The sequence below is a fragment of the Ciconia boyciana genome, chromosome 7 (assembly GCF_034638445.1).
Source record: "Ciconia boyciana chromosome 7, ASM3463844v1, whole genome shotgun sequence".
In the NCBI taxonomy this organism is placed as follows: Eukaryota; Metazoa; Chordata; class Aves; order Ciconiiformes; family Ciconiidae; genus Ciconia; species Ciconia boyciana.
This window is the reverse complement of record NC_132940.1, coordinates 1,821,562-1,838,176: the sequence shown is the minus strand read 5'-3', so window position 1 is coordinate 1,838,176 and position 16,615 is coordinate 1,821,562. Positions and strand designations below refer to the sequence as shown.

General features: G+C 39.1%; 1 protein-coding gene across 3 annotated transcripts; it reads right to left on the bottom strand.

The window, feature by feature from the left end:
* Positions 1–187: 187 nt before the first annotated feature.
* On the bottom strand, positions 188–14,651 carry DEPDC1 (DEP domain containing 1). Of its 3 annotated transcripts, none has more exons than XM_072868429.1 (12): positions 14,476–14,651; positions 13,312–13,577; positions 12,495–12,639; positions 11,110–11,228; positions 10,541–10,671; positions 10,167–10,214; positions 6,693–6,833; positions 5,334–6,206; positions 4,543–4,715; positions 3,380–3,556; positions 2,920–3,105; positions 188–889 (listed from the first exon to the last, which is right to left on the bottom strand). In XM_072868429.1, the coding sequence occupies exons 1-12, from the start codon at positions 14,521–14,523 to the stop codon at positions 749–751; spliced, it is 2,448 nt and encodes an 815-aa protein (XP_072724530.1). In that variant the 5' UTR covers positions 14,524–14,651; the 3' UTR covers positions 188–748. The 3 variants fall into 3 exon arrangements, with proteins under 3 accessions (XP_072724530.1, XP_072724531.1, XP_072724532.1); XM_072868430.1 differs by having other exon boundaries at positions 5,334–6,179; XM_072868431.1 differs by lacking the exon at positions 5,334–6,206 and having other exon boundaries at positions 190–889.
* Positions 14,652–16,615: the final 1,964 nt, after the last annotated feature.

Genomic DNA, 16,615 nt, shown 5'->3' with positions numbered 1-16,615 from the left:
AGGGAAATGTAGTGTATTCGGATTCTATTTGTTGTCACTTCACGTATCACCCATCACTTCTATTATTTTGAGAAGTATCCAAGAGATCCAAAATATGTTTTCCATGAAAATGTCAGAAATATATCCAAGACTTTTAATGTAAATAACTATAGAAAAGCCTATGTGAATTTTACAGATGAGATGAACAGAAGTATGTTATGGAGTCAGATAATAATTTATTTATGGTGAATTTCTGGCTCCCTTGGAAACAGTAGAACCAACTTTTAAATTAGTCCCAAACTCAAAGAACATTGTTTTGTTTAAAGACAAATATTTTGAGAATACAAGGAAGGCACTTATTCACAACATACATACATTTAAAAACCCACACAAACTATAATATACAGCACAAATTCCTGAACAGACATAAAAAAGTTACAACAATATGCATATCATTAGTTTTCCATATGAAAACCATATATAAATTTTTGGTTACTAATAGCTTCATGCTTATGTTCACATTTATTATACTGAGCACGATATATTGTAATAATTTGTAAACAGATAAATATTTCTCTCTTAGCAGTCATTCAAAAGTTGTCTGCACACACACACAAAAAGTTATTTCGGCACCTTTCAGCAGAGTGTCCACGTAAACATTTCTTCCTTCTACACACACAGGCACCATCAAATTTCTGTAGCAAGTGCCCTTTGGTGAATCATTCATACATACATCCATCAAATAAAAAGCAGCTGAAGTGTGGTGAAATCAATATCTTAGGCTACGAAATCTTGGTTTTCTTAGGCTAAGCATCGGTTGTTTGATGGTAGGTTTGTTCTCAAATAGCATCGCTTCATTTTCTGTAGTTGGAAATCTATTCTGGTAGATTAGAGGGTATTCCTTCTGAAACTAGAAAACACAAAAGCAAAAAATAAAGTATCAGACTCCACCAAAAACTCCAGCTGTGCAGGACTTGAGCATGAATCGCCTCGCAAGGATGCGTATCAGCAGGAGGAGCAAGACTATCAGCATGTAAAGTAACTCTGCTGTGACACTTGACCAAAGCTGTAGTCCTTCATGCTTACGAGTTCACAACTGATAAACAACAAGTCAAACAGAAGTTTTGTCAGGCACTTCATCTTTTGAAATGAGAAAAGCTTCTAATCACATTCTATTTCCAAGGATTTTTAGCTGTTGTGACTGGAACAGCGCTCTGAGCAAACACCGCGCTGTTCTAGCTGCCTGGATGTCCATTTGCAACGACAGCCTGCAGTTGCTCACCGTGTTGGTCAGCAGCTGAGTAACAGTAATGCTGCGCGTTGTTTGAACAGCAAGACCAGCTTTCCACCCCCAAGCAAGGCACGGTGGCCACCCACGCGAAGCCACGCTGTCCAGGCAGCGTTGGCATCGCTTCTGTTTATGGTTGGAAAGCTGTCTTTCCAGAATCACAATGATGAATGTTTTACCTAAATGGAAGTTAAGATTCAGCAGATTTTGCAGGTATTCTCTCAGGAAAGCTAACTCCCTTGGTTAAGTAGTAATTTTTCAATTCCTGTAGATACACAACTAAACAAAAATATCTGGCTTCAGAGACATGTTATTGACATTTTGCCTGTTTCCTACGTAAGGCCTCAGGAAGGAATAATGGTACATATATTTATGCATCAGCCAAAGCTTTCTGCTGATTGATTCAGCCTACGGAAAATGGCACCATTTGTAACTTTTGGTGGTGGCCCAAGTTGGACCTAACCCTCTAGTAAGCACCATGTATTTGGCTTTCCCCAATTCAAAGTATCAAAACTGAATAATCGCTCCAAAAAGTTGTGATTTATCACACCACTAGCTATTCCAGCACAAATGGCAAGACTGTAACAATATGGCTCTGTGAATTTTAAAAATAAACTTTGCTAACATGCGGCCCTTACAGTACAAGCTGCTTCTGGACTTTGGTGGGAACTCATCAAAAATTTAAGCATGCACTTCAAGTTTTACTATTAGAGGATTTTAGTTTATCTCCTTCCTCCCCACTTCACCTGCTTAAAGTGCTGCTGTGTATCACTTCTCACCATTTACTTACTCCAAGTTTTAATCGACTATAATTAACTACTCTTCTTTACATGCAGGAAGTTTTCACAAACTTAAACAAAGGGTCCAGACTTCGCTTTTACAGGACCAGGAAGTTTTCGCACCACACATGAAAGTCAGTGTTGCAGAAGCTGGGAGAGGGGCACTAATGAGAAAGAAATGTGCTTGCTCTGAAAAGCTGCTTTTTCAAATTTGAGTCACAAGACTCGCTTAGGAGATTCTAGGACAAGTACAATACTATTCAATTTGTCAGAAATATTTGCCAAAGGTTGTCCAAAAAAGAAAAAACCCTCCAGTATTAAATCCTGCCAGAACTGTAATTTAGCTGTAGTATTAGGGAATATGTTAGTAGGCCATAGAAGTGCCAGATAATCTTGAGCAAAATACATGTTACAAAACACAAAGCTAAGTCCACAGAAAAGAATGTTTCAGAGTTGTGAACAGATAGAGCTTGACCCCTTAAAGCAAAAAAATCACTGCTTTTAATGCCTATTGATTTTAAGCCCACCTATGGCGTTTCAATGGTAACTCGTATAGCCAGTGCACCACGAGAACCATGCTACAATTCACCGTGTATTATTTAACGGAGAGCAGTATCTCAGGATAATTTTATACTGGTTTTAAACCACTGTTTCAACACCGTTGCTGCCAGACAGTATCAAATGCTGTATGAGACACTCTTTAAAATCCCGATCAGAGTATGCAATCAAAAAACATTCAACAGCTCTCTTCTAAAAACCAAGCATTTCTCTCCATAGAGTCTGCTCTTGTTCTGTACCAGGGTCTAGTGACGGAGATCCTTCCCACACAAAGGCATTTTCATAAACAGATGAAGTATCAAGCAAGTTTCTCACCTGTTTTAACTTTTTCTTTTTGTCTTTCACAGACAAGTTTTTATCTTTGATAATGTTCTCCAAGAGCTCTGCCACTGCAGCTTGAGAAGTAGAAATCTTTTGTTCTTCAAACTCCTGAGGAGTTATTTGTTTGCAGTATGAATACGTTGGCAATATGGTGCAAATTTCTTCCTTTGGATATTTGCACTGAAACAAAGGTTGAAGAAGAGGTCTACATATAGTAAAATGATTATGTACTGTTTCAGTCAGAAGCTACCTAACTAACATCCAAGCATACTAACTTACAGCGACATCACAAGTTGCAAAACATTATAATGTAGCTAATATCTATGACTGCACCAACAGTTTAATAAGAGTTTGCATTCAAAATATAGTGGTTTTATTTGCAGTTTTCCCATCCCGCCTTCAGAAGTAACAAATACTCTGCAATTAACAAATAAACATCTATCATGCCACCAACCTGAGACATCTTCATGTATTCTATGTGATCTCGCACCGCAACCTGCAGGTAAGTTGGTACTTTAAATATTTCTTGTTGATGGTCCATTAGAAATGAGACTAATCGTGTAGAAAGTAGCTCATCGAGATCTACTTCTTCTGCACAGCATAGCACGCACCGAGAAAAAGTCTGAATCATCTAGAAGCGTTTAGCAGATCATTAGTATGCACAGTTGAGGGATTTGCCTTCTTTCCAGTCTACACAGTGGCACAATGAATTCTCCAATACCAACTTTCATTGCAATCTCTCTTGCCTGCACCACTGGTCAAGAGAGGAGGAAAACTGATTATAATTTTTTCCTCATCTGAAATAAAGTAACTTCTTATAACATTAGACTCGTACTTCTTCTGAATTGAACAGTACTTTCAATTAAGAAATACATATTTTAAAGAGGTAATAAGAAGAAAAAGTCTTCCCCTGTAGAAAAGTGTACATCTTCAGTTAGCCATCTTGAGACAAGCGAGATGATAAAAAAACCAAAACCCTGCAGAGCCAACCTAACCAAGACCTAATGCACACCAAGATTCAGTTTCAAATAGCTTTAAAAAACCACATTTTTACAGCTTTCATATTTCCAGCTTTTAGTAGGCTTATTTTAAATCAGCACGTGCAGGTACTTTGTTGTTTTACCTAAGCTTGTTTGACAAAAATCTTTAGTCGTTTCAATGAAAGCTTGAATTCAGACCTTGAAGCTAGTCTTTAAACTCACTAGGCAGTCAATTTACTTCTTTGGAACTGTTTTTGTCATAACTTCACATACACAAATGTTTAGCCCGAGAAAGGTTTTCTACAGACACTTTGCCAACACCTGTTAAGTTAAATGGCAGTTGAGTACGAAATCAGACTAAACAATCATTTGCATTCTTTTAAGAAATTATTTCCCTTCTCCTCCCAAAGTAAACAAAAGCAACACCAATATTTGAAATATATTAGGATGGAGACAAGAAAGTGCTTGCTTCAAGTCAGATTTTTGTGAATATTCTGGAGATGAAAAATCTGCCCGTTGATCACTATTTAATTGCAGTGAGGCAAGAATCTCAGGTACAGAATACTGCTAATATTCTCAGTATTACTTCAGCCATGTTCTTAAAACAAGAGATATGCTGCACTCATGAATCTCTTACCAAAGAACGTGTGCCCATCGCATCATGCAGTCGTGGCATATCAACATTTTCACTGATCCGAGAGATCATACGCATTAGGAGCTGAATCTTTCTACGATTTGGCGGTGGAAGCAACAAACAACATATCTGTAAAGCTTCAACAGCAATTCTTTCTAAATGAGGCTGAAGGAGATCTACAAGTTAATGGTAAAGATAGCTATCGTTAAGATTTGAACCAACTTTTATCTCAGTACAAGAAATTTCATTTTTTTCCAATGATGATAATCTATGTTTCATAGAAATCAGCTGTAACATAGATGATAATGTTATGTGGCCTTTTTTTGTGTGGTCATCTTCAACTTCCTTCACTGTGATAAACTGCTGGTACAATTAAGACCATAATACAATTAAGAAATGACACTAATGTTATTCCCAGAAGTATTTCCAGAAAATGTGCTTCAAAGACCAGAAAAAGACATCTCCTCCAACAGGCAGGTCTGTGCAAATTCCCTGCCTCACTCTTAGACAGTGTCTAGGCCAGAATTACTTATCACTTACCTGAACAGAAAGGTGAATTACTGGCACATCACATTTAAGCCTCCAAAGATACTACACGCTACTATTTGTTAGCAGAGGTACAAAGGGCTACCTTTAAACAGTGCAATTTAGCAACCGGAATTTTTTTATAAAAACCCACAGATCATGTTATACGCATATCAAAAAACCTAGCAACAGTGCCAAAGATTAAGGAAGCAGAGATTAGTTAGTCAACACAATAAGCCAATACAACATGCTTTAGAAAGCCATCTTACTTTGCGTGCCAGTCAACATATAAGAAGAGTGAGTGAAAGAGTATTCTGAGAGTTCTATGGTACTTTTGCAGCGTCTCTTTTTGATGGTGATATCGGAAACCTCAGTCCTGATGTCCACTGAAGTAGCCACACCAGAGGTATTTGGTTTTCCTTGCCCACAAAGTTGAGACCTTGGCTTTACTGTGATTTCAGCAACTGGTATATTAATGCTGGCACAACTTTTGGAGTTCCTCTTGCCAAGTAAACTCAGAGGCCTGCATATTTGCTTTGACCTGCAATTTTCATTAAACAGCTCTTTATCCTGAAGAGTTGAGGCAGACACTCTCCCGTGGGTTTGTTTTAGACATGTGTTATCAAAACCAAGCTCCAATACAGAATTAGCTTTATGCTCACACGGTAGTGATTGCTTTCCATTTCTTGTGCCCAGGATGGTGTTCACATCCCTTTGCCTGAGGAAATCCGATTCTCCTTTATTACATACGCTCGAGGCAGTATCTCCAATTCTTTCCAGAGAGTAACATCTCGTTCTAAATTTTAGAGGTGGATCTTGTTCATTCCTGAAACCTGAAAGATTCTGACAACTTCCTCCTATTAGATTACCAGCACTGCCTTGTTTACATGTCAGTTTACATTGCTGCAATTTCTTTGCACATTGTTTTTGAATAGTTAGCTCTTCTGAAGACGACTTCCTGGAAGCTTCATATTCTTTCTTTTTTTTGTCAGGCTCTTTGCGAAGCAGGCTTAGAAGAAGACATTCAGTTGACTTGAAAGAGTTCAAGTGAAGAATTTTTGAAGGTTGTGGGTCACATTTCTCATCTTGGACAGAATGTTTTCCACTGCATATATCTGGAATTGTGATGTAGCCACACATAACTATCAGAAAATGAAATATAAATTAAGATGCAAGTGGTATGAAAATGAACCAGTTCAGAAAGAAATAAAGTTGCTAATTGAACAGAGAAGACAACAAATATAAGACGCTAATTTATAGTTGACTCCATTAGTAAAATGAAGAAAAATTTAGCTCAGTCCAAAAGCAATCTAACAAGATAATTGCAACCAACATGCAAGAATAAAGTTAACACACTCCAATAGTGAGGAACAGACAGGAACAAGCACGTATTTTTAAATTATGGTTATTGCATATTTAGAATGTTAGCTCAGCCAGCAATTTATATAGGATGAGACACAACTGCATTTCAATTAATACTGTAATACAGAATGATAGCATTGATGATCTTCCTCAGATTCAAGCTGCCATACAGATTAGGGGGTCAAGGTCTGCTTTGAATTACAGATTTGTTCCCCAGTTGATATAAACTTATAGCTTGCACTGATTATTTCTAAATTCATACGTACCTAAAATATTAACAAAAAGTTCATAGTATTCAAAAGTAAGTAATGGTTCGGGGAGATTGAGAAAGTAATCAGCAACCGTTCTGAACACATCCCGTTCAAACCCACTGTAAGTTGGTTGGCTCATGTCATTATTTCTAGGCCCTAAAGAGAGGTGAAGGAAGAAAATTTACAAAAGAGTTTCACAATTCCATTATAAAAGAAATTTTAAAAAAAATCAACATAAGTTTATTCTTGTAGGAATGAATCTTTCACAAGAAAAGAATCACATCAGCAATATACAAATATTTTGTTTAGTTCAGCACTGTACCATTTGTAAGCAAAACCAGGGTCAAATATTCTATGTAGCCACTGAGGAGCTGTGCTCAGTTTCAACAAGCTGTTCCACACCAAGAAAATAAATGAAAACCTCATTTATGCCCTTTATAGGTTCCTCAGCAAAATAATAACAAACTCTCAGTATTTTCCTTCATTTCCAAACTACAGTAATCCCAGTTCTCCTACAGGGAACTCCAGCTTCTAGATCAAGAAGAAAAACTCATGCTGTAACCAACTTTGAAGAATGTGCAAGCTGAGAAGCCAGCCAATACATACACGTTTCTTTATGCATAGGCCAAAGAGAGCTGGTTGGTGTCTTCCCTTTGTGGGGACCCTCCTCTTTTCAACTCCTCTATTCAAATGGTTCACCAAGAGAAAGTTTTGTTCACCACTCCTCCCATGGTGAATCCCAGCTACACTCAACTAATTTTCTTCAGAAGTGGACAGATGAGCAATCCAATAATCTAAGAGATCTGGTTAATAAACCTTGCCCGTGTTGCTACAGTCAAGAAAAGGCATGAATGAAAGGGGTCCTGATAAGAATAAAATTTGACCTTGTGTAGATCTTTTAACCCTAACATTATCATACTCCACTGAACTCCTACAAATGAAATAAGCTACCTTACAAAGGCAATTCTAATGAATTAGGAGATGGCAGTTATAATTACACATAGAACCAGGGAAAATTTAACTTTTGATATGATCAAACTTTATAATCATAATCACATTACCACACACTACACTAAAAATATAGTAGAGCAGTATTACCCCTGCCAGTGTAAGTACTTTTAGTTTTCACTGTGCAAAGTAACTACTGCCTTAATCATTTGGTTACAGTATAGCTAGCAGATGCCGAGATAAAATCTCCATGTGAACTAATTAACTCAAATTAGATATTGAGAATCCAAAAAACCAGAAAGCTTGCTTGCAGCTTTCATCTCATGAATACAAAGACCTATTAGTTCTAAATACAGGACTGATGTGGGAATTAAGGTGCTGAAACACTCAAAGACCAGTGCTCAGCTATATTTTCCACTTCAATTGGAATCCACTCACCAAGCTCTTCCCTGTCCTGCTCTTCCTAATAGTGCTCTTCATGTAAGAGGCTCTATGCTTTTGGGAATGCAGTTGAAGAAAAAGGGTCATGTTGAAGGAAAAGGAAAGGGTCATTTTCACAAGAGCGTATGCTGCAAACATCTTCTGAAGCCACACTAACCCTGCATGGACCCCTACCACAGTTCCACTGAGCAGCTACAGATATATGCAGACGTATAAACGCACACCATCCAACCACGTTATAGCTAGGACAGCTTTGAGGGGAGCTAATGGAGGAGACTGCCAGGAATAAGGGCAAGAGTTAAACAACAGAACAAGGACACATGTAGAAAGAGCTCATCATCTCCGATTTCATTTGAGAGGCACTCCTCTAACTCTAGCATGCCCTGTTAGGCATTTAAAGAGGCAGTTTTATAAAAAAAAAGAAAAAACCCAAACAAAGTCAGTTTAATTGTCCCATGCTTCTCCGGTTTCTTTTCAAAGCCTGCTTCACAGAGATGCACAAGCTTACACAATTGTGATCTGTATGTGTTTGTAAACACAATTTCAAATACGTCTGACAAAGGAAGCCTCAAAAGACAGTTAGGTTCTGTGAAGTTTCATAAAAATCAATGGCACTGTAAAGGAGAAAGACTATAGGTACCACACAGGTCTGCTACAGTACATGCTGAAGAACAAAACCACTCCTTCATTAGCAAGAGAATCCACATCAGAGTGAGCCATTAGAAACTGAACTTCGTTAGGTTCACTGTGAAAGTACTTCCCCCGCCTCAGTGTGTGAAAACCTGTGTTAATTGTATTACTCCACAGTGAATACTTTGCCAATAGTTCCAAGGCAGCTGCTCAAGTACAGATAACACTGATGACTTAGGTAACTGATTCTTCTTTTCTGAAGTTTAAGATTTAACTTCGTACCTTTCTAAATTTTACATTTAATCAAATACACAAAGAAAACAAAACAGAAGCACTAAGTTTTCTCTAAGTTGTAACCACTTTCAGTTTTGCTGCTTGATATTTCATACATTAATACCAAAATGAGGGGTGAGTGCAGACTGACTCCCGGTCTGCAGACAATGAAAGTTCAGTTGTCACAAAACACGTTTAACAGCTAAAGTGTCTGACTTTAAAAATCCATCTCATCTACTAGGCAGTGATTCATAAGACATTGAAGGCCTTCATTTTCCACAGCTGAACTGTCACTATAAAAGGTGCCTTACGGGGTTTTAAGCATAAGATTTTTCTAGAGACCATTTGGAGAAAAAAGGTGGGGAAGCAGATAAGGAGGTACTAGAGGAGCTATACTCCAAGTCCAGGATCCAGAACAACTGAGTGGAACTCTTCCTACTGGTGTCATGACAAATTTAGTAGACTATAAAGCTGACTATATAAGCATGCTTTTATCTCAAAGCTGTTGCAAAATTTTGTTTGATTTCTTCTAAGACAAATAAAAAAACCTAACTGGTTTTCTGTGAATTGGCCTCCCCAGTTTAATATGAAATGTAGGAACTATTTCAGTCCAGCTCAAAGGAGTAACTGGAAAAGGAACATCCCTTTACTCCTGAAAAACTACTTTAGAAGAAACCACACACAGGTTTTGCCCAACCACTCAAGTTTTCTCCCTGCCTGACTCTTTGTTAATAGCAGTTATTTTCATAAAAAACAGTCCTTAAACTTTTTCACGGCCTTGGACAGCATGCTACCACGGAAAGCTTACAGAGTTTAATTAATTTTCCTGTACATTTCATGGATTAAGGAACACTGAAGCCCCTCTTCCTCGACCAATTTAATCTGTTCATGTTGCCAAATTCATACACAGAATCAAATGATGCAGCCTAAAAGCAGGATAACTAGCTGGACTACTAAAGGACTGATAACTTGATTAACCTGAAATCCAACATCTTTAACATGCGTTACCTTTTTTAGGTTATGTTTCTGTGCAATAATTTGATATGGATTGCTGTAATTGCTTCTTAGTGTATCAAGGCACTTAGATTATTTGAATTTCCAAAATGAAACATCACCATTGATCTTAACATGCAAGTATATTTCACTTTCAACTCTCAAAGTAGGTTTCTGGAACTTAAAAGCTATTCAGTGACTTACAGTATGCGAGGCATTTCATAGCTGACAACACCCAGTGAGGGAGGTCTTCTAGAATAAACAAACAAGTACATTTTTTATACATAAGCCCAAAGACTTAATAACTAATACAAATAATGGCACACATGTATTAAATAATACCTCAAATACAAAAGGTCAAATTTAAAACTAATTTTAAATATTGCTACACATGTAATTTAAAAGTGAATGCAATACATCTACAAAACTTTCTAGACAAATACACTGAACTGCACTGTAGTTTGGGAGAAAAGTGTAAGAGACAGACTATGAAACATATTACTTTAATTATGATTTATTTTTTGTCGTAATTACACCATACAGAATCTTCAAGCAAAACCAGGAAAAAAAAATCTTACCCGCTTTGTTCTGCAAAATAACAACACCATGTTTGCTCGTGTTAGTCATGTTGTATATGACATACTCAGGAACTATCTGTGTTGGCTGCAAAACTTCTTCCAAAGATGGGAGGCCTAAAATGGTTTGCAAACTGTGGGGAGTAAGAGAGCAGATGTTGTCTGAAAGGTTTGCTAGTAATGAATGAAACAAGTTTTTTCCATATCTATTCAAACAGCAGTTACTTGATAAGCCAGTTTGCTGTTTAATAAATTCTCACTTCCAGAAGGACAATTTGAGGACACACTTTTTCCTGGGACAAACACCAAAAAATCAGTAAGAAAGAGTGTCTACGGGACTTAAAATATACTTCAACATCAGCAACAATAAATTTCAATACATTTCTTAAATGCAACAATCCAATGTTAATAAATACATTGGAAAGCATATGTAAACAATAGTTAGTAAAACTATTCAACTTAAAACATAATTTTTAAAATTTCCAAAAAATTTGCAAGCCAAAAGCTTGATCGGGCCATTACATACACAAAGCACATACACAAGAAGGTGCTTTTTATAATGCATTACTTACTGTATTAGAATGATATTTCTCCAAGTTTCTTGCACATATTCCTGGCTTATTTCCTTCCTATGCAGTGCGTCTTCCTTGTTTTCTTCTATTACATCAGGTTTTGTTTTTTCTAAATTTTCCTGAAAATGAGTTGTTTATACCGTAAGATAAACAAGTCTCTTAAGATAATTAACAATTACTTAATTTTGAATTAAGTAATTTAATTGAATTAAGTAATTTTGAATTAATTTTGAATTAAGTGATTGTTCTCAGAAGTATAGGGCATTCTGTGGAACATTAAATTCCAAAACATGATCCAGGGAGTAACAGGTCTCAGCACTGAAATGTAAGCATACCCAACCGAAAAGCAAAAGAGGACACTATGAAAGAAGGCCTGATCAACTCAGAAGTCAGCAATTTAAAAGGCAGAAACACATCAAATCCAAATGTATTACTAAGTGAAGTATTCTCCTTTAGGATCGCAATCTAAATTCAGAAAGTACGCCCACACACAAATCTCAAAAGAATAAAGGGCCAAACACTCGCATTCAATCTTTTTCAAAAAATAAGTAGAACAGTTAAATAATTTGTGCCTTTTATTTGTCCTAAGCAAAAAATATATTAAGTTTCAAAAAGGACATACTGTCCAGATCATTTCTGGAACTCCACCTTCCAGCCCTCCCAATACTTTAAAATACTCTAGCAAGGGTAATTCTGCACTGAAGGAGACAAAACAAACAAAACAATCCAAAACAAAACAAAACCCCTCCCATACCGATGGCCTAAGATGCTCAATTGCTTACACATATGTACACAATTAAAACTCTATGTAATCTTAGATCATATCGATGCAAAATTAGCCCTATACTGCAATGGTGGGGTGTGCGTATGTGTGTCAAATGACCTTTCTTTCTGATTAAGTCACATGGCTGCATTAATAACACTCTACCCTCCCCATTTCTCTTCCCAACAAACTATTACCAATAAGTTTAGAAGAAACAGCTTCATGTAGTTTTAAGAGTGTACTTAATTTCTTCTGTCAAATGCATAATCCCTTTCACTTGCTGCCAGTGTTTCAAAAATGCCATATTACAGTTACAGCTATGATTTTACATGTATTTTGTTTGAATATTTACAGGTTATTTAATAAAATCTCTTTTTGTATATTGAAGAAGAGAAACAGCACACATCACCAAGACACTTCAATATAAAATATAGCTGTATCTTTCTATTATGCCTATATAAATATTCTATTTCACTGTCTAGAAGATCTACCAATTTATTTCTTAACTTAGAAGGAAAGATGACTCCTTCTAGTGTTTTTTTTGTTTTGTTTTTTTTTTTTTTTTTTTTAAGAATAAAGAAAATACATGGCAACTGTAATTATGTAAGAAACAAATGTTTACCAGATAACACTCATGTTTTTTAAAAGTTCTTCTGGGTAAATGCGGCAGTTTAAGAAGTCTTTCTTTGTCTCTAGAGAAGTTTTCCAAGTTCTCTTTTGGTGGACATGAGCTTGGTAGAGGTTTAACTGGAGATGTTGAAGGAAATCTGTAATGAATAGGAGAGATGTTAAATACATTTAGAATAGATTAGAAATATAAGAAGTCACTAAACCAAAACCATACCGGATCACTGAGATTCCATAAGATTCTGAAAAGCTTCAGGAAAGCAAGAAGAAAAATGCCGAAATTTTCTCCTTCGAACACTGTTTAACATTATCATACTATAAATTAGCTTTGGGCTACTTTTCTTGATTCCAAAGCCAAGTTGAAGATACCCAGATATTTATACAGCACCAAGAGCAGAATTTGAGAAGTGAGGGCCATTAATACCTTTAATTTAAGAACTTAGGAAAGACCATTTCCCACTTAGACTTTCTGTAAAATGTACAAGAGAAGTAAACACAGGACTGGTAGCACAGCATGGAGCTACAATAAATTCTCCATGGCTCCCCTCCAAAGCACTTGAGTGTAGCACACATGCCAGTGAAAAACTTGGCTAGACAAGAGCATGGGAGCAGCCCTCAGCATACAGGATGTATGGTCCATACTGCAAGTCAGAGTAAAGTAAAACAGTGAGGGGAGTAAAATGGTGCTAATAATTAATTTTGGGCCCAACTGCTCAACCCAAAGCAAAATATTTTTGAGAATCTGAGCATTAAGATTTTTAAATAAAGTTCTCAACCTGAAGAGCTCTGTTAACTGGTCTTCATTTCAGTACCTGTATAGTGCACCATTGTCTTCTAGATTTTCAGATCCCCATCTCCCTTTTACATCTTCAATTACATGATTCTTGAGAAACTTTCGTAATAACTGGACAGTCTGATGCCTAGTAACTTCAGGACCAAAGTTACTGTTATTCCTTAATACTTCATGGAGCCAGTCTACAGCTTCTGACGCGGTAAAACAGCTTCCATGTTTTTTGAAATGTTGCCTGTGTTTCCTTAATGGCATGCCTGCTCGGAAATACTTTGTAATTTCATTCCACTGCATGGGAAACAAAACAGCAAAGAATGCAAGATGAAAGTGTGAAGTTGATCACTGTATCAATTAAAACAGTCGTATATTAATAAGCATATAAATGAAACCACAACATTAATACTAACAAATATTGATAGTTATACTAAATAAGGTAGTAGTATTAATAAAGAAACATTAAAGTTCAGATAAAAAAAAAAATGTAAACGTTTCATTTAGGTTTCTAGCTCATTCTTCTATAATTGAAAATAAGGTTAGAGTTTCACAAACATAAGGAGTTTTATTGACCCAGCCTGCACATGCCCAGCGTTTACATCAACTCATGGTTCCCTGAGGCACCGTCAAACCACAGCCTTCAAATTCGGAGCTCTCGGCTACGAGATGAACCCAGCTGTCAGGGTACAGAAGCACCAGTTTTAAATTTTAAAGCATTTTCTTCCTTTCCTATTCCCTCGCACGAAGTCCGATGACACACTGTAACGAGCAGGCTCCTCTTCCTCAGCTGCCGCCCCGTCCCGAGGCGCAGGGCGCTGCCACCGCCGCAGGCCCTTCCCGGAGAGGCCGCAGGCAGCTGCCGTGGCGGGACGGCGGTGGCGGGGGCAGAGCCGCCCCGTGCCCCACGGCACCCAGCTCTCCACCCGTCGCATTCAGACGGCAGCCACCGCCAGCACCCCGAAAGCCCGGCGGCCGCACGCTGCTCCGGGAGCGCCGGAAGGCTACCTGACGGCGGGGGCCCAGGAGGATTAATATTAACTTGTGCCTTTCCCCTGAGGGAGAGCCCCGGGCGCCGCGGCAACGGCCGACTCTCCTCCTCCCGCCCCACAAGCCCGCACCGAGCCAGCCCGAAACCAGAGCCCCCCGCCGGGCTGCCCCGGCCGGCTCCGCACCCCCGGCCCGGCGTCCTCACCAGCTTGGTGGCGCGGTAGGGCCCCGGGGCGGGCGGGCGGCCCTCCATGGCGCCCGGCGCAGCCCCTCCGGCCGCCGGGGTGGGTGGGGGGGTGGGTGCGTGGGTGGGCGCCGCGCCCCTGCCCAGGCAGCCCAACGGCCGCGCCGCAGTTTGAATTCGCTGCGCGAGCCGCCCGCGGAAGCGGATTGGGCGAGCCGGGCGGGCACGTGCCGCCTCACGTGACGCAGGCGCTGGGGCGGGCGGCGGCGGCCTGAGGGGAAGGGCGGGAGGAGCGGGCGGGCGGCGGCCGTGTGGGCAGCCGTGCGGTAGGGCCGGTGGCCTGTGCCCTCCGCGTCGGAAGAGAAACGTCTCCCAGGCAGCCGCCGAGGTGTTGCGGCGTTCGTCAGGCCTTTTCCGGTGGAGTTTTTAACTCACTGCTAAACTGTCCGCAAGAGGGCCAAGCTGCTTCGCTCGCTTTGGCCTTGCCCGATGGCAGCAGGGTGACAGCCTGCACGGGAGCTGCTCAGGCGATGGCTGTACCCCTCAGCCGAGGGCCGAGATACCTGCCTTCCCTGCAGGCACGGAGTAGCAGAGCGTGGTAGAAGCCACGTATGTACACATAAAACAGCCACAGGTCAGTCCTCAGAAACTCACCTTGGTTATTTGTTAAGATGAGGAAAAAAGCCAACTTGTGTTGCATGACTTAACTCGGTTTTCAGAGTGCTTTCACAGACAACACTTCAAGAGGCAGGTATGGCTGAACACATTGCTTAGGCCCTGTGAGACTAGCACATAGCTTACACACAGCTGCCTGAACACATGCTAACTGCTGTCAGAAGAAAGCACATTCAATTACCCTGTCACATCCTCTGGATTTCCTACAGATACAGATGTAATAGAGACACCTCCCCATCCCCCCAAAAAAAACCCAAACAAAACCAAACCCAACAAACAACAAAATAACATAGCTTTTGCAGTTTGTTGTTGTTGTGAGTTTTTTTTAAGTGTTCTTTCTCAGGGCCTGTAGACCAAGTATACTTGCAACCTGGGACCTATAAATACCCCATGAGCATTGTATCACATTTTGACATAGCCATCCATTGCTCAGACATTTTAGGCTCATTGCTTAAGCTTCTCTTATAGTCTGTTAATAAAGACACACAAATACCTCAGACACTTTTAGAATAAGGGATAAAAATATCACTGCTGTGAGAAAACACACCAGCATAACAAGTAGATTTAAGCAATAAGACCCACAGCTGCAACCCAGGAAAAAGAACAGAAATAGAAAGCCAAAACACACAGCAACCAGGCAGTGCCTCCTAGCATGCCCAGAACTAGAGCAGCACTGAGGAAACCAATTCCTCAGCTACATGTCCTACTAAGGGTAGGACGGCTATTCTGCTTTTATGTGCTTAAGAAATTAGTTGCAGGAGCCAGTCAAAGCTGTCTCCTAATAACTTCTATCAGATCTGTGAGCTGTAGCACCTGCTGGTAAGCCAGCAGTTGTTGACTTAATGAGTCAGTATAGCAAACAAGTCAAAATTCAGTGAAGCTGTGTTATTCCACTTACTTTTTGCATCAGATTAGGAGAAGAAAGATGTGGATTTTCTCACTAGATTAAAAAACTTTAGAGATGCTCTTCACTTACATATTTCAACAACTCACCTCCTGTTTTCCTTTCTAACAAAATGTTTGAGGAGCAGTTGCCAAGATAGAAAGTGGTATTGATTTTACCAATAACCCAGGCTCTAAGCCTCTTCAGGAGTATAAATCAATTTACTGATTATCTTAGGGAAATCTCCACAAGTAAAACCTGCAGAAAGTGATGACTACAACTGTTTCACTATGGATTACTTCCCGTACTCCCTCTCTCACGTCATTTAAAAAAATATGATGCTTGATGTATTTGCATTCAACCTACTGCCTATAGATGATCTAATATATTTTGTAAAACTTAATATCTTAGATAAAGTAAAGAGATTTTAGGGATATGTCTGGCAAATACAGTAAAAGTGGTAATTGGGATAGTCTGGGGAACATTACAGTCCATCTTCTTCCTAGGGTAAGCAGTGTTATACTGTTGTAGCCTAGAGTGTTTTAATTAATTTCCTAGGAGACAAAAACTAGAGTTCTTTCTGCTTTTACAATTCAATTTCAA

What these genes read in the sequence shown, in the direction of transcription:
- DEPDC1 (XM_072868429.1), bottom strand. Translation starts at nt 14,523, where the DNA reads ATGGAGGGCCGCCCGCCCGCCCCGGGGCCCTACCGCGCCACCAAGCTG. An exon ending in CGATGGGCACACGTTCTTTG is followed by an intron (nt 3,557 to 4,542) that starts GTAAGAGATTCA and finishes AAACGCTTCTAG; the next exon opens with ATGATTCAGACTTTTTCTCG. An exon ending in AATACATGAAGATGTCTCAG is followed by an intron (nt 3,106 to 3,379) that starts GTTGGTGGCATG and finishes CCTTTGTTTCAG; the next exon opens with TGCAAATATCCAAAGGAAGA.